General features: G+C 48.9%; 2 protein-coding genes across 23 annotated transcripts in view; one reads left to right on the forward strand and one right to left on the reverse strand.

The window, feature by feature from the left end:
• Positions 1–21,736, forward strand: part of RALGPS1 (Ral GEF with PH domain and SH3 binding motif 1) — a 327,157-nt gene that overhangs the window by 202,863 nt on the left and 102,558 nt on the right. The window lies entirely within an intron of this gene.
• The window catches only part of ANGPTL2 (angiopoietin like 2), a 36,334-nt gene that overhangs the window by 12,282 nt on the left and 2,316 nt on the right, over positions 1–21,736 (reverse strand). Inside the window, exons 1-2 of one of the 2 annotated variants that reach the window (XM_033191534.1) lie at positions 16,999–17,091; positions 8,184–9,049 (exon numbers count right to left, since the gene is read on the reverse strand). In XM_033191534.1, coding sequence (XP_033047425.1) covers positions 8,184–9,000 — 817 coding nt within the window. In that variant the 5' untranslated portion in view covers positions 9,001–9,049; positions 16,999–17,091. Of the gene's footprint in view, positions 1–8,183; positions 9,050–16,998; positions 17,092–21,736 lie in introns of those variants that run through there. The other variant, XM_033191527.1, reaches the window with a different exon arrangement.

Raw genomic sequence — 21,736 nt, forward strand, 5'->3', positions numbered from 1 at the left:
TCAATCACTGCTTTTCAGTGAACCAGAGTACAAAACAATAACCTAAACACAGGAATAGCTTGTATGGTCCCAAAGGCATTTCAGTTCCTGCAGAACCTCAGAGTTGACATCACACATATCATTTCTGATCATTCCAGGGAAAAGGTCCAAATGCTTGTGCCTGCTTTCAGTCCTCTTCAGTCCTGAAGCAATGGGCATGGTGCCTGAAGCCAATGAGTGTTTCAGGAGTTGATGAAAATGTTTGAGGCCTCAGAAAACTTACTAGCTCTAAAATATGAAAAGAAAACTACAAAATCAAAATTTATTGTGGTAATTAAATTTCTACAAAGTGTAACATCTTGTCAAGTTCATTAATTGTTAAATTTTGTCTTCATGAAAATGTTACTACTTTTGAAAACAATTTGTGGGTTAGATTTTTTTCACTTCCCAAGAATTCCTGAACATGCTTGATGTTTACTGAGAAATTAGATCCAACCATAAATTAATTGAGTTACTCTTAGCCAAATAATTTTAAAAGCAAAAGTATTAAATCCTTTCCAAATTGTTCCAGTAAAAATTATATGAAATGTGTGAGGTAGGTCATTTCAATGCATGTGGTAGAGCCTGAGGCCTCTCAAGTAAGAGCTCTTAGAGCCCAGAAAGGGCTTATAAAAAGGTCCTGTTTCTGCTCATTTGACCCCGGGAGAAATAGACATTGTAGCGCTGCTTTCCAGAGGCCACTGTCCAAAGCATTGCGCCACTCTTAGGTTTCCACCAGCGCCGTTGGGCAGGAGGAGAAACAGCGACTTTAAAGACATTTTAAAAAAGAGTTTGGAAGGGGCTTTGGTGGTCTCACTGTGTGCAGAGGTGAGCAGCTCACCTTGGCTCCCTGGGGGCAGTGGCCAGTTGCACCCAAGGCTTCCTGGGTGAGGGAGGTCTCTGATGTAGAGGTGGGCAGTGCCCCAAGTTTCCGCAGGCACACTAATGAGAGTGACTGTGGCTCTGTCAGAGACTGTGGTGCTGTCCTGCAGGCGTATCATGGAAGAAGTTATCAGACCCATGACTATAGTCCACAGATACTGAACAGGTAGCAGTCCCATAGTTGGCCAGCCTGTTAACCCTTTCCAAAGAATGGATCAGCTTCATTGGTTTCTTCTTCAAGAACCTACATTGGCTTTCATGGGTGACTTTTAATCTTCCAAATGCTCACGAACCCTTCGTGTACTCTTTTCTATAGTTTTACTGGGGCTTGACCACAAGCCAGTTGTATGTAATTTCTAGTATACATTCTTTTTCTTTTCCTGAAAGCAGGACATTTGTCTGGCATCAAGCCTTGTCTTCATGATTTCTTGACTATCACTGGCAGTGGTTCTGAGAGCACTGCAAGGCCCTTACCTTCCTCATCACCTCCTTCAGGAAGCCTTCCCCAACCCCAGGAAAGCTACTTAATCCTTTTCAGGGTTCCCAAAATGCTTTGTATATGTATCTCTACTGGCATAAAATAAGAATGGTGATGATCATGTATCTAGAGCCTTTCATGTGCCAGGTGCTTTGCACACTGTTTGATTTCATCCTCATAAGGCCCTGCACCTGCGAGAAAGCCAAGGCTCAAGAGGATCACATGGCTGGAAAGTGGAGAATCTGGGATTAGAACTCAGGTTCACCTTCTGTGCTGCAGTTATCACACCACATTAGGATTGGTGGGGATCTGTGTCCCTGTAAGACTGTGGGCTCCTTTCAGGCAGGAGCCCTTGCAGGCTCACTCCATGAGTCCCTCCATGCTCTGTGTGCCTCCCTCCATCTTTCAACCCTCCATCCTTCACTCTCCATCCTTCACCATCCTGAGCTGCATCCCCTTTGCTACCTTCATTCTGTGCTTTCCAGCTGAGAACCAATAATAATAAATCCATCTGGAAACAGAGACCCCACAACAGATGATAATCCACATCCAGACCAAGCCCTGGCAAAGGGAACCTGCTTTGTGGGAAAGTCTGGACAGTTTGTAGTAGTCTGTCTGCACATTATGCCTGGGATGGTGCCAGATGAGTAGATTTTTTGTTCATTTGGACCCTACTCTAGACATACCATCTAAGATACTTAATTTCATCATTTAGGAGCTATTGTATTTATAATTTAAACAAATTCTCTCAGCAAGGTTTTTCTCTGTATGTACAGTAGTTTTGACTTACTGTATTCAAAAATTTCAGGAAAAAGGAGCTTTTTTTTAGAAAAAGCAAAGGATCACATAAATAGTCCAGGCCCTGTAGCTGCATGGGCTCATCTTGAGATACAAGATGAGGACCATCAGGCTTATTTTCAGCATAATCTTTGACCAGATTCATGCCAGGGAGAGCCGAAGTTGAGGCAGTGGTGATGCGGGGATAGTAGGAAAGATCATCTCCAGTGTTCCCATCAAGAGGTCTCTGCTGCCTGCATCCTTCACTAATGTGGGTATAAACCACTGAAAGTATATAATTCATTACTTTTATAAGACTGAACCTAGTCCATTTTCTGATGCTATAACAGAATAGTACAGACTGGGTAATTTATAAAGAAAGGAAGTTTATTTGGCTCACAGTTATGGAGGCTGAGAAGTCCAGGAGCAGGGTGCCAGCATTTGTATGAGGCTAACTTAATACTACTTTATTTTTTTGGGGGGGGTGGGGGCCGGGGGGGACAGCATCTCAGGATTAGTACTATACAAGTTCACCGCAACAATCCATTTGTATGACCATTCAGCTGGCCACAGATGCCTGATCTCTAGGGTTTTCTAGATTTCTTTCAGTTTGCCAAGTACCATTCTTGGGATTTTCAGGCATCAAGATCCCAGATCATGAGATTTTTTTTTTAAACAGTAACAAGTTGATAGTTTATCTCCTATGACTGTAAATACCCTGAGCATTTAGCCAAGTGTCGTCTTTGGAAAACTGCCTGAGGAATGGAGGGGTAGCTTTCCATCACACTCAAAAGGCTCTTTGTGATCAGTTCCCAAAGGTACCAGAAGAAGAGGAAGAGAAAGCAAAGCAATAAGGGAGCTGGCCTTCCTGGAACCATCATCCAGGTGGGCCATCTTCCTAGAGTAGATTTTGTTTAGGAAGAAGCTAGCAATGAATGCTCTTTGAGAAATCACTGGATTATGTAGTTTGTGCTAAATTTGGAATCTTATTTTGTTGAACAAAAACTTTTAGAATAAAAGAAAATATTATACAGTGGAAACAGCACATGCTCTGGAGGCAGGAGTCCTGGGTGGGCTTTTCCCTCAGCCTCTGTGACCTTGAAGGCTGAGTCAGAATGGGCAGAGTCACCCTCACTCACCACCATCACCACACACACCCTGTGCTTCTCCACCTCTCTGCAATGCTTGGGCCTGGACACCCAGCCTGCTGGAGCTGACCCAGCCACGCATGGTTTGACACCTTTTCACCTGGTTGCTTGTTTGACCTCCAGAAAGAATGGCAGCTACAACATCATATATTTCTGTGTTTTAAAACATACCATTGTGCTGGGGAACCACAATCGTGTACATATTTCCTACCTTATAGGGTAGAATAAAATACAGGTGGAAAGTCTATCTAGGAAAACACTTGTTCAAGTTGTCCGTGCCATCCTGGCCATAGCCCATCTGTTGTGAGATGGGGTGGCTTCCACGTGTGCACTGTTGTCACTGAAGCAATGTGGGGGCCTCCTAATGTGGCCCCAAGGGAAGGTCATGTCTGCTGACATTTATATAGTCAGGGCTAACATTTAAAGAAATCAAAGCTTCACACTTAGCTGTATGTTGAAAGACTTAGCTATACATTGAAATGCTGAGTAGAAGGAACCCCAGAGGATACGTCCAGATTTGATAAAAATTAAAAAGTAGACTTCAGTTGGGTCCATTTGCTGGGAGTCGGGTGCACATTGTGCTTTCTGCTGGAAAGCTGGGCTGGTTCCTGCTAGGCCTGGGGACGGGGAGCACGATGTTGGTGGGTTGGTAGCAGCAGTGTTTTGTGTTATCAGAACCATGAGCATTCTAATAACAAATCTACCACCTCTGTTCCCAGAGCTCATTTTAAGGAACTGTTTGGAACATGGCACCAGGAAGTAAAGCTAGAAGGTCAGGAAGTAGAGATAGAAGGTCAGTTCCCTGTGGCAGCTGGGGCCAAGTCAAGCATTCATGGGATGATTTTTACACCAGTTCCCCTCCAGCCTTCCCGTGGAAATGTGCAATATCCAGAGTAGTTAAGACACACTTTGGTTTGAGTCTTGGCCGACCCACTTACTAGCTGTGTACCCTTGGCTAAGTTACTTAACCTCTATGAACCTCAATATCCTGCAAGTTACAAGTCCCAGGATCGATCTCTGCTCTGCGACCAACAGGCTCTGTTACAGGAAAGCCGTGCTTGGGGATCTGAGAGGCCCCTAACAGTTCCAGTATTTCATGGTTTTATGGCCCCTTCTTCTTCACTCACTGAGAAATAAACTGAACTGGTTGTATTCTCTTTCTCAGAAGAGAAAACAGCTAAAAGTGCTCACTCCTTTTGGTCATTAAAGATTAGTTTCTGACAAAGCCCGTCTGTGGCAGCTGCTGTTGGCACTGTTGCTTCCTCCCTGATCAGTCTCTGGGATGGGCACTGCGCAGGAGGGCTGGCACATGTGTGGCTCTGCCTTGGGTGGGCTAGAGAAACAGTACCAGAACCCAGGTGCCTGCTCTATCCTTTGCCTCTTAGAGAATGACCACTGTAGCCTTCCTCTTTAATAGCAGCAGCAGGATACATGGGGCAGAGGACCACAGACAGGGCCATTTGGCCCAGGCCTCATCACAGCATCATCCTAACTAAAATGCCTTCGGGTCTGGCCAGACCTGAGAGACACAGGACAAAGCCCAGGTCAGGGGGCAGGGAAGCCAGGAGCTGCCTGTGCCTCCTCACTCAGGCTCTCAGCAGGCCATTCTGACCTGGGGCCACCCTGTTACTGTCTCAATAAGGCTGGGAACAGGCTTATGAGTACAGCTTCAGATAAGCAACCATGGCTCCCTTGGGAAGGGCATGCTGTGGGCAGACAAAGAAGAAAAGAGCACATGGCTCTGAGGTTGCTGAGTGAAAGATCTGGAAGCTGCCAAGGCTTGGGTGCAAAGGTGTTTAATTGCAAAGGTGTTTCTGGATGAGTGATGTCCCTGAGAACAAAGGATCTGTTGGATGAGAGCAAGAAGAGTGTTTTTGTCTTCCAGGATCAGAACCTGCTCCAAGCTCTCTGAACAGACCTGATAAGAATGTTCTCTGCTGACTGGATGCCCTGACTGTTCCGTGCAGAGAGACCATCTGTTTTTTCCTCCCAGTTTAGTCCTCAACGCCAGGAGAGGGCAGGGCCCTCCCCCAGCTGCTGTCTTCCTGGGCTGTGTCTACCCATTCAGCTTCCACAGCTAGGCACTCAATCCCAGCTGGCAGCACCTTGTGTGGAAGCTCAGTGGTGAGATGGGTCACAAGAAATCTACTAGTAATGAGCAAGTACCAACATTTGGGGATCCTTGCGTAACAAAAAAGGATAAATTCTAATGCATTCAAGTTATCTCTGTGATGAAATCGCTGCCATTCCCTCCTATGACAGCATGCTTTCTTAAGTGGGAGAAAAAAGATGGGTGAGTGCAGGACCCTTGGATACACACAGCCCACACTGGATTGTGAACACAAGCAGGAGATTGAACCATTTGAGGTGCCAGGAGTGGAACGGTGCCCCTGGGCCCTTGCACAGACTCATCTCCATCAGGGATCCACTAGTCACTTGGGTTCCCAACTCCCAGGTCTGCCTGGTAAAATCTTACAAATCCTTCAAGATGCAACAAACAAGTGCCACCTCTATCTAACTTCTCCCTTCCCTCTAGGCAGAATTAGTCATGCCACCTTACTGTCCCCAGGGCACTTAGCACACCAGGGTATCACCACAGTGATCAGACAGCCCAGTTTTCACTGCATTCCTGATTTTAGAAATTTTGGCCTTGACAGATACTCCCTCTCAGAGAAATCTGTTGTCAGATCTGATGTGCTAATTTTAGGGACTAGAAATCATGGGCATTGGATGGATATCAGATGCATTCATGTACCTGCCACCTCCCCCAGACTGAGCTCCTGGAGGTCAGGGACCATAGTTGTCACCTGCTTCCCCAAGTCTAGTGCTGTGACCAGCATGCAGTAGGGGCTCAGCAAATGTTGGCTGCAGTACATGACATAATGTTTCATGCTTGATTGTATTGTATCCACGGCATAACACTGTGAGGTTATGACCCTTGTCCCCATTTTACAGAGGAGAAAATTGAGGCTCAGAAGAGTTAAAACTTTCTCATGAGCGAACAGCTAACCAAGGGGAAGAGCTTGGATGCAAACCCAGGTCTTTATTCCTATACTATGTATCTACCAGCTTAGTTCAAGCCCAGGAATGTCCTGAAATGTTTGGAGTTAGAAACCAGAGACACTTAGGCAGAGGAGAGGCCAGAGGAGATCTGTTGAGTAACCACTGAGTCCAGCCTGTCTCCAGTCAGGGTTATAACAACATTCAGCTGAGCCTTTGGTGCCCAAGGGCACGTTTTACCCTCTTGGTATTCTATCAAGACAAATTAACACACCCTGCCCTCTCTTTCAGAGCTTCTGATTTAAAGCAGACATGTGTACAGATGGAACGCCAGAGCTAAAAAAGGGACTGTTTATTTCAGTCTCCTTGTTTTAAGATGAAAAGACCTAGATCAAAGGAGACTTGTAGTTTACCATGGACCCAACATTGTGCTAAACATGTTTTTTGCAGTATTTCATTTCCTAAAGTGACAGGCACTATTTTAATCTATCCTCAATTAACAGATGAGGAAGCCGAGCCTCAGAAGGACAAAGTGACTTGCCTAATGTCCCAGAGCTAATCAGTGGAGGAATCTGGATTTGAATCCAGGCCAGTCTACTCCAAAGCACCTGCTCTCAACCCTGCACCCAGGCCAGGTCTTTCCTTTTAGGTGCTGCAGTGGATGTTCACCTTGCACAGGGCACCTCCCCTGCCCCATCTGAAAACAGTGCTGCCCTTGTCCTCTGCCCTGGCAACCCTCCTGCAGTCAGGTTCAGCGCCTCTTTGGAATTAGCAAGAAGCTGCTATTCCCAGTACTGGAGGTTATTTTTAAAAGTGTGAAATAAGTGTAAAGCAGGATATTTTCAGTAAAAGTCTCTCCCTGCTTATACAATGAAGTGGTACCGAAAGCACTGACTTGGAGCAGATACATGGTTCATTTTTTCAGAGATGAATATAGTTCTCATATGGCAGCCCACTGGGAAGGCTCAGATGTTCTGGATGAACAAGGGGCTGAGCTTCAGAGGACTGGATGTGTGCTGACATTCTGAGAAGGAAGCCTCTGGCCTGCTTCTTCCAGAAATGAGGATTCCTACAGTCCTAGAGCGCAGAGGAGTCAGCCAGATATTTAAAGTGAAAAGACCTGAATGCAAATCTAGCCTGAACATCCTAAGCCTATTAGGAAGTTACTCATCCTGTCCGTAAGGAGCTCCAGGAGTTCATTATGTAACATACATGGAAATGTCCAGTGCCAGTATCTTGGTTAAGCTTTAAAACCTGCCAGTAACCCCATTCTTCCCCCATAACGGTATTCTGAGAATCGCTGTATTTTAAGATGAAACGTGTATGTAAGAGCATATGGAAGCATCATTGAAAATTCTAGATAGCAGCAGACTCTAGGAAGTGTGTGGGCTTTAGGAAGGACTCCTTCCCATGCCCAGCCCCTACAATGCATTTATCATATTCTTAACGTGGGTAATACTTTCTTTTCTTTTGGCCCATTGTTTATTTGGTGAGCATTTACAGAAGGCCAGCCCTGTGCCAGGCACAGTGCATGAGCTGCAGGAGAGACATTCTCTTCTATCTGCCAACACACGGGATCTCATGCAGAGCCTGGAAAACTACAGGCCTTGGGTTCTTTCCTGCCAGAAACCAGAGAATGTTTGCCCTGTTCTGAAACTCCATTTCTTGGTAATGCCTTTGAGGATCCATCTAAGGAATGTGGTCCCCCCCCTCACCCCACTGGCTCCAGCAGTTCGGCCCAAGGGATTGCTGGGGGATTGTGCACGTCTTTGGCCTGGCTTCAACTGGCCGTGGCTTTTCCCCCATTTGTGGTCACAGCCAAGGGAAGCCTGGTGCCTGGCTCTGAGACCCACATGGAACACGATCTCAGAAGGACTTACCCGATGGCTTGTCTGTGGAGGATGGGAGGCTGGTAAGAGTAGGCATAGTGGGCAGAGGGGGTGGCAGCACCTTCAGGTTCTGGTCACTCTGGATCTCGTTGGTAGAGATCTGGTTGATGATGCGGTTGTAGGTGGGTGGCTGATAGACCCGGGGCGGGGCAGCGGGGGGTGGCTGGGGGACGGGCCCGGCCGCAGGCACCCTCTGGCAGTGCTCCTCAAGCTGCGCGATGATCTCCGATTGGTTGTGGGCTAGTGTGGCCAGGTGCTGGTACTTGTGCTCCAGGTCCTTGTACTTGCTGGCCAGCTGCAGCATGTCGGCTGTCTGGTTCAGGATCCTGTTCTCCAGCTGGGAGAGCTCCAATGCGTTGTCCCGCTTGCGGATGATCTCGTGCAGGAGCTGCATGTAGAGCTGCGTGACCCGTGAGTTCATGTTGCGGCTCTCCTTGCGCAGCAGCTTCACCTCGCTCACAATGCCGCCGTCCACCTCCACCAGCTGCTGCAGCGTCTCTATCTGCCGCTTCTGCTTGAGCAGCTCATTGTTGAGCAGCTCTAGCTCCTGCTTATGCACTCGGTTCTCCAGAAGCACCTCAGGCTCCTTGGAGTTGACGCAGATGGCACCTGTGACCCGCTGCTGGGGCACAATGAAGGTGTAGGTGCACTTGTCCTGGGACTCGCCTGCCCGCTTGTACCTGTTTAGGTAAATGAACTCTCTTGGTGAGCCCTCCTCAGTGCCCTCAAAACCATCCTCCTGGCCTGCAGCAGCTCCCATGGCAGCCAGCAGTCCGAGCCACCAGCATGTCACGCACAGTGGCCTCATGGTCCTTGCAAAATGGTGGTTATTCCTTGTGAACAGAATCTATGAAAGCCTGAAAGTAAACAGAGGGGAGAATCAGTGATGGTCCCACCACTGTCAGTGCCCTGTGCTGTCAGTGATCCCAGCCTTCTTGCCAGGCAGGCAGAGCTTTCCAAAAACTCAGCTTCAAGATGCTGGGTTATATTCTCTTGAAGTCAGAGAACAGGCAGCCATTCTGGAAGCAAGAGGAGACAGGCAGGCTTCAGCAGAGGTAGAAGGGAAGAGGGAAGATCTCAGGGCATCTAAAGGCAGGAGGCCCTGGCCCTGCTACTTCCAGAGCCAGCTCCAATGCCCGCAGCCCCCTTGCTGAACTACTGGCCTAGAGCCTGAGAACCATATCCAAGCAGCTTCAAGCTGGGGAGGGGAGGCAGAGGAAAGGTTTTCTGGTCTCCCTCCTCTGCTACCTTAGGCTTCTCAGACTGTTAAGTCTACCTATTCTATACTTTCACACCCCCTGAACTTTCCCCTTATAATATCTATCACAGCAGTGCTGAATAGCAGTTCTGTTTGATCTTCTCTGTTGGATTCTAACTCCATAAGGGCACGTCCTGTGTCTGATTCAACCCCCTATTCCCAGGATGTTGCACTTTGGGCAAATATTTGATAAATGAATGAATCGTTTGACGTGTTATGGAATACATTCAGGTTTTAGTGGACGATGTCAGTGGAAGGATGTGTCCAGTTATGTGGCTCTGGTCACTGTGTTAGCTAAGCTACAGAGCCAAAACAGGAACAAACAACCAAGCTCTTCTGAATCCAAATATTTGTAATAGCCAGTGACAGCAGAGTCCTGACCACTGCGACGTGATTAAGTTAGAAGGGAGCAGAACACAGAATGTGTCTCCAGTTTTGCTTCACTTCTATTCTTGGACCATTCATCCCTTCGCCAGATGTTCATTGAACACCTGTGATGTGCTGGACAGCATGCTGGCGGCTAGGGATACAGCTACCAACAGGATGGAGCCGGCCCCTGCCCTCATGTCATTATGCCGTTCCCAAATGCCAGAAAGCACAACTAGCACATGCTGTAAAGGGGTATTACAGGGAATTGACCTAATCGGAGGGTCAGGAATGCTTTCCTGAGAAAATGCCCTTTACACTGACCCTTGAGGAATGAGTAGGAGTTAAATGGGCCAAGAGGGAGGGGAGGACATGTGCTAGATCCCTCCCCTTGCCCACTCAAGGGCCTTGCTCCAGCAGTCCTCATCATCTCCCCAACATCATCATGGTTTTCCTATAATCATACTGTTATTTTTCTCAACTTGAAGAAAACCTTCTCTTGACCTCATATCCCTTCTGCAGCTGTTGTCGCATTTCTCTGCTCCCCTTTTCAGCAAAGCCTCCAAAGAGTGGCCTGCACTCACCATTTCCAGAAAATTCCTCTCTTCCTGGTCTCTCTTGAGCCCACCCTCATCAGGCTTTGCCTCCTCCCCTTCATTCTAGGTTGCTCTAGACAGGATCACCAGTGGCCTCTGTTTGCCAGATGGAAGGGCTAGTTCTTGATCCTCATTAATATTTTCCCTCTCACACTGTGGAATACAGTTGGGCTCCCTTCTTGACCTTCTTTCCTGAACGCCACCCTGCCTCCTGTCTTGCTGGCTGTTCCTCCTCAGAGCCTGTGCTGGTTCATCCATCCTCATATTCCTGTCCTTTTTCTTACTGTTGAGGGGGAACTAAAACTCAGTCCTCAGAATTTTCTTTACCTTAGTGATCTCATCCAGAGGTCAGGTTGGTGATCACCCTCAAGTACTGATTACTTCGCATTTATTTCTGGAACTCTCCCCTAGACTCTACACTCATACATACAGCTGCTGCTTTGACATTCCACTTGACTATCTGCTAGGTATCTCAACTCATCCAGAAATGCACTCGTTTTTCCCCATACCTCCAACCCAACCTGTTCATCCCAGTTTTTCTTGTGTTAGTAAATGTCCACTCTAGTTGCTTTGGCCAAAAGCCTTGAAGTCATCCTAGACGCCTTTCTTTCTTTCATACCCCACATCTAATTCACCGCCAAATTACAATGCCAGAAATATTCTCAGTCCTGTGTCTGCCCACCTCCCTGCCACCACCTGGTACAACCCACCTGTGCCATTCACCTGGACTATTGCAGTAATTTCCTAACTAGCCTCCCTGCCCCGGCCTTGCTCATCCTACCTTCTGTCCTCAACTTGGCAGCCAGAGTGGTTCCTTTTAAAAAGTCAAACGGGGTCACTCCTCTATTCAAAACCCCCAGTGGCTCATCAGCTTGGAGGAAAAGCTAGTGGGTCTCCAAGGCACTCTATGATTTGGCCCCTACTTCCTCCCTGGTCTCATCTCTGACCCCTCTCCCCTTCGATCATCTCCTCCAGCCACTTGGTTGGCCTTTTGGTTGTCCCTTGAGTGCTCTAAGCACACTTGGGACTCAGGGCCTTTATACTTGCTGGTTCCGGCCCCGTTCTTCATTGTTCCCTCACCTCTTTCAGTCTCTGCTGAAATATCACCTTCTCAGTTAGACCATCCCTGCTGATTTAAGATTGTGACCTCACCACTTTCCCCCTGCAGTGTCCTTATCACCATCAGATACAGGCTGTTTCCCTGCCCCATTCTCTTGAATGCAAGCTCCATGAGGGTAGGGCGGTGTTTGTGTTGGTCACCGCTCCATGTGCAGTGCCTACCACGTGGCCTGAAATACATAGGAGCTCAATAAATATTTGTTAATGGAATGACAAGACACGCCTGCCAACAGATGCTGAGCAGCTGAGAGTGCTGGAAAGAAGGATAGATTGGAGCGGGGATCCCATGGACAAGTGACTGCCTGAGGAGGTCAGAGCTGTGCAGAGGAGGGCCTATGTATGTATTTGTTAATAACATCCGTTGACTGAGGTCCACTATATATCTGACCCTGTACTAAACATTTTGCAAGTGTTTTCCACTTTCCTGTATTCTCATAGTCTCCTTTTAAGGTAGATACTATTGCTGTTTACATTTTATAGATGAGGAAACTGAGACTCAGTGAGGCTGAGTGACTTGCCCGAAATCAGAAAGCTAGAAGGTGGCAGAACCAGGGCTCAACAACCCTGGTCTGATGGAATCAAACCCACTAACTCTTTTTTTTTTTTTTTTTTTGAGACGGAGTCTCGCTCAGTCGCCCAGGCTGGAGTGCTGTGGCGCAGTCTCGGCTCACTGCAAGCTCTGCCTCCTGGGTTCACACCATTCTCCTGCCTCAGCCTCCCAAGTAGCTGGGACTACAGGCACCCGCTGCCACGCCCGGCTAATTTTTTGCATTTTTAGTAGAGACAGGGTTTCACTGTGTTAGCCAGGATGGTCTCGATCTCCTGACCTCGTGATCTGCCTGCCTCGGCCTCCCAAAGTGCTGGGATTACAGGCGTGAGCCACCGTGCCGGGCCAAACCCGCTAACTCTTAACGATGACACAGACATGTATTTAATCTGGATATTAGCATCACTACTTTCTGATTTCACATTAATCTATGGTAAAATAACAAGTATGACACAGGACTTACAGATTTTGTCCTCCCTGAACCCCTTTGGGGGCTTCTCCAATGAGGACCCTGCATCTGGGCTCCACCTTGTACCAGCCAGTGAGCAGTTACAAGAGACCCTGTGCCCTCTGGAGCCTTGCTGAGCTGTTTTCCACTTAAATGACAAATCCCAAGCGTGATTCCTATGGCCTGCTCAGGCCTCTCTCAGGCCAGGCAGAGAAAAGGTGTGTGGGAGCTTCTGGTTTGGGCTCTGCTAGGAGGTGGGGCTGCAGTGACGTCAGTGGAAACCCAGCTGAGTTTGGAAGTGTTTGCCTGGTTTCCAACAGTGCTTTGGCTGCCCCTGTGCTAGTGGCCACACCCACCCCAGAACAATGGGGAGGAGCCGCCCCTGACCCTGGGCTAGGGCAGGTCTGCAGGGCCACCGCCTTCTTCAGGCTGTTTACCTGAGGCAGTGGGTGACAAACACCTCTCTGTGCCCATGTGGGCGCGGGGCTCCACTGTGGCCAAGAAACTGCCAGAGGCCCAGGAGGCAACCTGGCTGCAAGACAAGGCTGGTTTCCAAACCTTCCTGGACCTCCAGATTTGAGAGGGCTACACTATTTATGGTTGAGTTCTATCCTCTCCCAAACATGGGCTCTCACGGCTCCCTGGCAGAGTTCTTGCCATTGCACTTGGGACCTAAAAGGCCGAGTTTCTTCTGTGAAATGGGGTGATCCAACCCACCTTGCACACTAGGTGAGCAGCATGGAATCACATCAGAAGCAGGAGATTGGAATAATGTGTTAGCAATACGATAGCAGGAACAACAAAGCTGAAGCAAAACCAACAACAGTAAGGATGCTGAGCGTAGGCCAGGCAGCGTGCCAAGCACTCACACCATCTCCTCGACTAAGCCTTGCACAGGGCTTTAGGGCTTCCAGGCCCTTCACATCCACATTCTCATTTAATCATTCCAACACTCAGAGTGACTTATTAGTGTTATGCCCATTTCTAGGCTAAGGAAACTGAAGCTTAAAAAGGTGTGGGGGTAGCTGACTTGAGGTCACGTTGCTAGCAGTGGGACCTCTTGAAACTATGTTGATTCTGAGTCCTGTTATACCTCTGTGGGGCCTGAGCTTAGTGGGGTGACTCAGAACTGATTGGGTTACAGGAAGGAAGGGAAGGAACAGGGCACTGTTCTGGGCGCCTGACATACTTTGTCCCAGGTAATCCAGTGGGTTGTTATTCACCCCGGTTTTATCAACGGAGACATTGCAACCCGGACAGGCTCGGTGACTTGCCCAAGAACACAGCAGATAACAGCCAAAGCCGACTGAGCCTAGGACTTGGGTCAGCCTGATACCAAGGGCCATGCTCTTTGGGCCTCTCTTTGAGCCTCAGGGTCATTTATTTTCCTTGGAGTCCAAGACTCCAACCCCAATTCCTCCCTTCCCCCCAGCAGTTTTTTGCCAGTTTGGCGGTTCTTAATGGGCAGTAATAAGTTTGTTTACTTTTGCTCTCTTGATATTTATTCAACTAATTGCATCTCAAGGGAAATAACACCCCTAGCCCCAACCCCAGCATTTCAGCCATCTTAGGACTGGAGAAGAACTCAACTCCCGTCAAAATGATGCTCCTCACTTTTTTCCTGTGTCCAACAAAGAAAAGCAAATCCAACTGTTTTCCTTGGCTTCAGGATTAAAATAAAAACGATTCTTAAAATTGCTTTTCCACATTGTATTGTGAGGAGTTTCCATCACGCACGGGTTTTCCTTCCCCACAAGTGAGGCTGGTGTGACTGTGCCACGTGACAGCCTTTGCACACTGGGAGGCAGCCTCTCCAGGGCTTGGGTCCCACCCAGTCTCCGGTGGGCTGCCTCTGAGTGTCGCCACTTGGCCTGATGTGGTGGGGCCACACACCATGTGTCCACATCCCTCTCACCACTGTGGTGCTACAGCCCAAGCAAGCAAGGAGCCGCTTTGTGGGAACAGCTGTCATTTTCTTTCTTTTTTTTTTTTGAAACAAGTCTCACTCTGTCGCCCAGGCTGAAGTGCAGTGGTGCGATTTTGGCTCACTGCAAGCTCCGCCTCCCGGATTCAGGGGATTCTCATGCCTCAGCCTCTCAGGTAGCTGGGACTATAGGCGCCCACCAGCACGCCCGGCTAATTTTTTTGTATTTTTAGTAGAGATGGGGTTTCACTGTGTTAGCCAGGATGGTCTCGATCTCCTGACCCTGTGATCCGCCCACCTCGGCCTCCCAAAGTGCTGGGATTACAGGCGTGAGCCACCGCGCCTGGCCGAAGAGCTGTCATTTTCATAAGATGGAGCTGTGTATTCTGCCCTGTAGCAGAAGCTGCTGGCCTGGGATCCTCTTTTGAGTTCACCCCAAAGGTTAGAAATGAGAAAACTTCCAGTAATAAAAAGAATAACAACAACTAATTGTCACTATGGCTTAAGCACTTTATATACATTATCTCACTTAATCCTCCCAACAGCCCTTGGAAGGCGGCCTGTTATTTGAGGGCCGTCATGCATGGTGGCCCCGCTTGTGCACTGTGCAACTTAAGGGGGGCACAACTCACATTCATAGTCTTTATGTTTTTTATATTTATATTGCAGCAATTTTCTAATGCCCACAAAGATGCTTTTAAGGCTAACAGCAAAGCTGACATTTATCCCTATTTGCAGTTGAGGAAACTATTGAGATTTGAGGATCGTGAGTCATTTGCCCAAATCACAAATTACTAAGTAGCAGAGCCACTAACAGACCCCAGAATAACACCCAAAGATACCGTACTGTAAATAAAGAGAAACCGAAGTGCCAAAGTGACAGGAAACCCAAAAGAGATTGTTCTCTGACCCTCGAGGCAGGAGGACGACAGGAGTTCTCTTGCCGTCCATAGGCCTGCAGATCCCAGAGAAGCCTCCAAATTAAATCCGGATCTCAGGAGTTGTTTCATCATCAGTCCAGGTTGTAGTCCTGCCTGGAGGACTTACAGAACCACCCCCTTACCACCCGCCCTCCCGTCAGCACTGCCCATTGGTCTGTGATCACAGATGAAGGCCAATTATGGGTCCCCGCCAGAAGAGGCATCCCAGCACTGCAGGAGGCCGGAGAAGCAGGCCTCTGCCAAGACAGTCAGGGAATCTGGAACTGCCAGCTGGCCCCTGAAGTCAGGGTTCTGGGAAGCTAGAAGCCTGAGCTGTGCTTGAGTGAGTCTGGTGGACCTGAGCAGGAATCAAGTTTGTGAACCTATCATCAGGACAGAAGACAGATGAAAACATCAACATTAGCTAGCAGGTGTTCCTACTAAAGCTGTTGAAATGTATGGTGTGCTGGTAGGGAAGTATCCAAACCAATTGGTAATCCAGGATGTGGGAGGGATCCAGATGAAGGAAAAGGCCCAGCTGATCACGTGACCGGTAGTCATTTGTTTGTTGTGAACTTGGGTGCCCATCTGCACTCTATCTCGTTGGCTCTTAATAGCTCTATGAACAGGGGACCATACATCCTGGTTGGCCCTGGTTGAGGTTTGTTGTCTTATGTAATTATTATTATTGAGATGGAGTTTCACTCTCATCACCCAGGCTGGAGTGCAGTGGGGCAATCTCGGCTCACTGCAACCTCTGCCTCCCAGTTTCAAGCAGTTCTCCTGCCTCAGCCTCCTGAGCAGCTAGGATTACAGGTGCCTGTCACCAGGCTTGGCTAATTTTTGTATTTTTAGCAGAGACGGGGTTTTGCCACACTGGCCAGGCTGGTCGCGGTCTTATGTAATTATAAGCACCCCCTTTTCACTCTCAGTATTGTCCTGACTGAGCAACAAACTATATGGTCCCATTACCTAGGAGAAAGGCATTACGTCTGCATTTGGCAGTAGAGGAAACCCAGGTCTAGAAAGGTTAGGTCTCTTGTTCAAGGTCCCGTGGAAGTAAATATCAAAACTGGGATTTAGCTGTCAACTGCTAGGTCCAAACCCTGACTTGCATCAAGATTGTCTCTTCAACCAGTGTGAATAAAAGGTGCTTGTTTGTTTAATGGCTGAGATGCAGCTTGCATCTTACTCACTATTGACTGAATAAGTAGAAATAGTTTTCAGGTCAGCACAAGGGTGTGTTTTGTTGGATGTTGGAAAGAGCTGCTTGATCATGCGAGTGGTAATTACGACCCCAAAATGGGTATCTGGGATGAGCCGTGACACCCTCACCTTGGAGAACCTGGTGAAAGGACTGTGCATCGTTTGTCTTGGATGATTCACCATCAGCCTGGAGACCAGGGAGGGCATAACCAGATCTCCAACTGCCCTCCCTTCCCAGCTGAGGATGCTATGAATCGTTCCCTACCAGAAGGCACCGGGGGAGTCTGGAGCCAATTCCCAAACCCTTCTAGTTCAGCTCTCATACGACCATTGAATGAACCATTTATCTATTATCCATCTAGCCCTCCATCACCCACCCATTTAGCCTTCCCATCCAGCCAGCCATTGTGTATTGCTGCTACCTGGTCATGGGTGATGGGAGTCAGGAGTCAGAGAAGCAGGGTAAGACAGATTTGCCTGGAGGAGTAGCATTGGGGGTTTGAATCTGCCTGATGCTTTGGGTTCCTGTGCTCCTGCCATTGGTGAGTTGCTGGCTCCAGGAGCAGTTCATGGAGGAGGCGGGTTGTGGTCACACCATGAGATCATAGAGTAGAGGGGGATGTGGTTAGAGAGTGGGGGAGCTGGTTGCCTTTGCCAGGGGGACAAGGACACTGCTGTTACTTTTTCACAGTGCATTATTTGGGAACCATTTTGAGATTCCCCCAAAGTCGGTGCACTGAGTCCTCTGTGCCAGAAGCCTCGGCCAACAGAGCAGAGGCGGGGAAGAGTCTGCAGAAGCCATTTCAAGAGTCCAGCTTCTGAGTTGGCTGCTGCGTTTCCGGCAGCGCCTAGTGTGCTCTGGAGCCCTACAACTGGGAAAGCCCTAGACAAGAGGGAGAAGTCAAGGGCTGGGTGGACAGCACTGCCCCAGGGTGGCTTTCTTGGGAAATCCAGGCCTTGCCTGAAGCTGCCTTTCTGGGCCTGGCTGAGAAGTTGGCACCAGGGCCACCTTGGCTGTTTGGATGGACTTGTTCCTCAAACACTGGGACAACCAATTTTTGTGTCTGCCTCACTGATCCCGGTAGCTCTTTGAGGCAGGGGCTATGACTATCCCCATTTCACAGATGAGCAAACAGAGGTAAGGGATGAAGTCACTTGCCCAGGGTCACGGTGCTACGAAGTGGTGGAGCTGGGCCCAGAACCAGATTTGTCTGCTCCAGGGCCAGGTTTCTTAACCACACAATCCTAATTGGCCTCCCTGCCTTTGGGTGCTCTCTTCCCTGCAGTCTACGCTGCATGCAACTCTAGGGCTGTTTGTCTGACACCCACATCTGATCGTGTCAGTGTCCTGCTTAAAAACAGACCTTGTTTTCATGCCTCCCTGCCTTTGCACGTGCTGTACTTCCTGCCTTGACTACCTTCCCCCACTGTCCTAGCTGATGCCTGCCTGTCTTCCTAAGTTGACCTCACCATGAAGCCATCCATTCAGTGAGATCGTCCCTCCCTCCTTCAGCTCACAAGTGCAGCTGTGGCTGCTTCCAACCCAACACCCAAGACTCAGATTGCACTCATCTGGTTATCTCCCTCCTGACTACAGCTTCTTTAAAAAAGCAGGGCCAGGGCAGATTCCTCCTCTGAATACCCAGTATCCAGGATGGCACCTAGGCTACTAAACAGGAACTTATTCATATCACGTATTTCCCAATAATTTCTCCTCTTCCAGCCACTGTGCCAGGGGCTAGAGGTAGAACAGGAACAAGGTGAGTGAGGGCCTTACCCTCAAGGGGTCCACGGTAGTAGGTGAGACAGAGACTAGGCATTTGTTTTGCAAAGAGATACATGCCCAAATGGGGAAACTTGGGGGGCTGTGGGGCACCTGACCTAACCCCAGAAAAGCCCTTGGCTGGACAACAGAGAGGGGAATGGTGTGGCACCCTGAGGTAGAGAAGCTTGCTTGCTTGAGAGCCTGGGTCTGAGGCTTGCTTCATTGATTCATTCATTCCACAGGTATCTTTCCTGCCTGGCCCTGAGTGGGTATTAGAGATTCAGCAGTAACTGAGACAGACACAACCTTTCCCTCACGGAGAGGTTGGAGTGGGACCACCTCAGGCAGGACCTTAAGGATTCCTGGAGCTAGGCAGGTCCTCAGGCATCTCTTGAAGATAAGAACAGCGTCCATTCTGGGCTTTTCCTTGGTGGTCTTGGTACTGCCTGTCTGGACAACTAGGCAGCAGTGGGATGCTGAGGCTCTGGGGCTGCTGGCCCCAGACAGGCTGATTTCAGCAGACAATGGACTGACACAATAGCTCAGTTGTGAGAGGCCTGGCTTCCCACACCCAACATTTTATTTTTTTTATTTTTGAGATGGAGTCTCACTCTATCACCAGACTGGAGTGCGGTGGTGCCATCTCAGCTCACTGCAACCTCTGCCTCCCGGGTTCAAGCGATCCTGCTGCCACACCCAACATTTTAACATTCCTGGGACCAAAATGTGGCTCATGATTGATGTGTACATGTAACAGGCCATCATAACGTTTTAACCCCCAACACTGACTCAGTCATATGGCTTACAGTCCATGTGAAAGAACACAGCTTTGTCACAGAAACTACCCCCAGAATGAGGCTTCTGACATGACCTGTGTATCACCACAAACTCCAAGCTGCCTGTGGCTGAATAACTCTTCTATTTGGGGTGTTTTATATAAATTCACAAAAAAGAAATGCCCTTCAATGAATTGATTCTTTCTTGAGATTGCCACAGTGTGGTTGTCCAGGATGGCAGCAGACTGGGGTGGAACCAGAACAGGTCTTGGTTTCAATCTTCGCGTTTTGGCCCACGAGTGGAGAGACCGTGGGAGAGGTGGTGCACCCTGACCCCGAATTTCCACTTCTGTAAGACGGGGCAGGCCGGGCGCGGTGGCTCAAGCCTGTAATCCCAGCACTTTGGGAGGCCGAGACGGGTGGATCACAAGGTCAGGAGATCAAGACCATCCTGGGTAACACGGTGAAACCCCATCTCTACTAAAAATACAAAAAACTAGCCGGGCGAGGTGGCGGGCGCCTGTAGTCCCAGCTACTCCGGAGGCTGAGGCAGGAGAATGGCATAAACCCGGGAGGCGAAGCTTGCAGTGAGCTGAGATCCGGCCACTGCACTCCAGCCTGGGCGACAGAGCGAGACTCCGTCTCAAAAAAAAAAAAAAAAAAAATGACGGGGCAGCACCACCCACCTTGAGGACCCCCTTAGCTCCTTGTGCCACCTCTTTACAGCTTTCACACAGTTGTGTGTGTATGTGTGATTATTTACCGTCTGCCCAGTCCTGCTGGGCTGTGGGCTCTATGAAGCAGAGCCCCTCCCCCATCTGCCTGCTGTCAATTGAGACCATTCCAGATTAAATGGGCTGTGATTCAGAGAGGCCAGATGCTGAATGTACCTGCTTTGGCAGGGCTGCTGTCTGTTATGTTTGTTCTATTGTAGCTACCCGTTGCCATCTCCCTGATGTTTTTTCAGAAATTGCTCAGGTGTGGCCCAGTGTAGGTGATGACCTGAGCTCTGATTCTTCAGTCCTAAAGGAGCCTCCAAGTACGGATGTAGAAAGCGCATCAATAGTATCTCAGTCACATGGACCAATGTTTCCCTGACGCTCTGCGCCCACTGAGCTGGGGACTGATGCTGGTGCTGGTGCTGATGTGGTGAGACAGTATCGCAGAGCACCCAGGCACGTGGAACAAGTCAGCCAACCTGGTTTCGAAGCTCAGTTCCTCTTGTCACTGACCGTATTACCACAGGTACCCTCATAAGTGTGCTGAGGCTCATCCCTAAGGGTAACAGTCATGCCTATTTTGCCTCAGAGGTAGGCTTCCATGAAGAGCAAGGGGTGCGCTAAAATTGATAAGCCCATGGTTTTCAGAGGGTTTGGTGCAGCATTCGATAGGACAGCAAGCAGAGCAGATGTGACCACTGAGGACACTGGGCAGGGACCCAGTGACAGTGAGGAGAAGAGAAGTTGAGGCATCTTGAGGCACTGAAGTGAGAGGAAGTCAGGGGTTTTGGAGCTAGACAGAGCTGGGTTCCAGTTGCACATAATCATGGAACTGTGTGACTTTGGGCAAGTTAACCTCTCGAGCCTTAATTTTCCCATCTGTAAAATGGAATGCTAAAACTAGAACCTACCATGCAGTGTTGTGATGAGGAAGACATGACATAATGTATATGCCTTACTTAGCCCAGTGGGTACTTCCTAAATCACTGGGGGATGGAGGGCCAGATGGAGGAACATCTTATTTGCTCTGCCCACGAGCTTCAGCAATAACATGTAGTCCCCTGCTGGACCATGTGCGTTACACATTTTTGTCTGTTCCACCCAGACTGCCTCATTAGTAGTAAGTAGTCGCATTTTTTTTGCCAAGCTCGTGAGGTCAGTCAGAGCCTCTGCTCAGCCTGAGCTACCCAGAGAATACAGTGAGCCACCATGGTTCCAGACTGTAGCAGGGAAACCTGTGGCTTCAGTAGCCCCAGAGGCCTTGTGCTAGAGAGCAAATACTTGATGTCACCTTTTCAAAATGCTTCCAAGAGCACTGGAACCTCAGGGGGCCACAGGACAGAAGCTCCTCTCCTGGGCTAAGATGTTTCAGGATCGTCTGGTGTAAGATCCACCAGACATGGCCGCCATAGTGCCAGACTTGGTGATGGCTATTCCTCACCTCTTTCTCTGCAACTCCGGAGCAGACCTGACTATGGATCCTCCTGATTTTGTGAGCTTTCCACAGCACTTAGGTAGCTGCATTTTCTTATCCTCTGTGGTTCTGGTGGGGAAATCAATAGGCAGACAGGCAGTGCCCATGTGGGAAGCAGGATGCCCTTCCTCCTGTAAAGTTGGTATTGGATCCTGTTGTTAATATGTCTGCACTTTTTCTTAGTATGGACTTCTAGGATGCAGGCACGCTGCAGGTGGCCCCAAACCCAAACCCCAGACATAAACCCCCCCGCTCCTCAGGCTCCTGGAAAGCTCTCCAGTGTGGGCAATGGTAGTAGCCACAGTATTGTCTCTGTCTTGTGTGATTTTCTGAAAACCCTAGCAGGATATGTCCAGAACAGGGAAAGAATTTGGGTCTCTGGCCGGGTGCAGTTGCTCATGCCTGTAATCCCAGGTGATGGATCAT

Source organism: Trachypithecus francoisi, unplaced genomic scaffold (assembly GCF_009764315.1).
Source record: "Trachypithecus francoisi isolate TF-2019V2 unplaced genomic scaffold, Tfra_2.0 Contig01585, whole genome shotgun sequence".
Taxonomy (NCBI): domain Eukaryota; kingdom Metazoa; phylum Chordata; class Mammalia; order Primates; family Cercopithecidae; genus Trachypithecus; species Trachypithecus francoisi.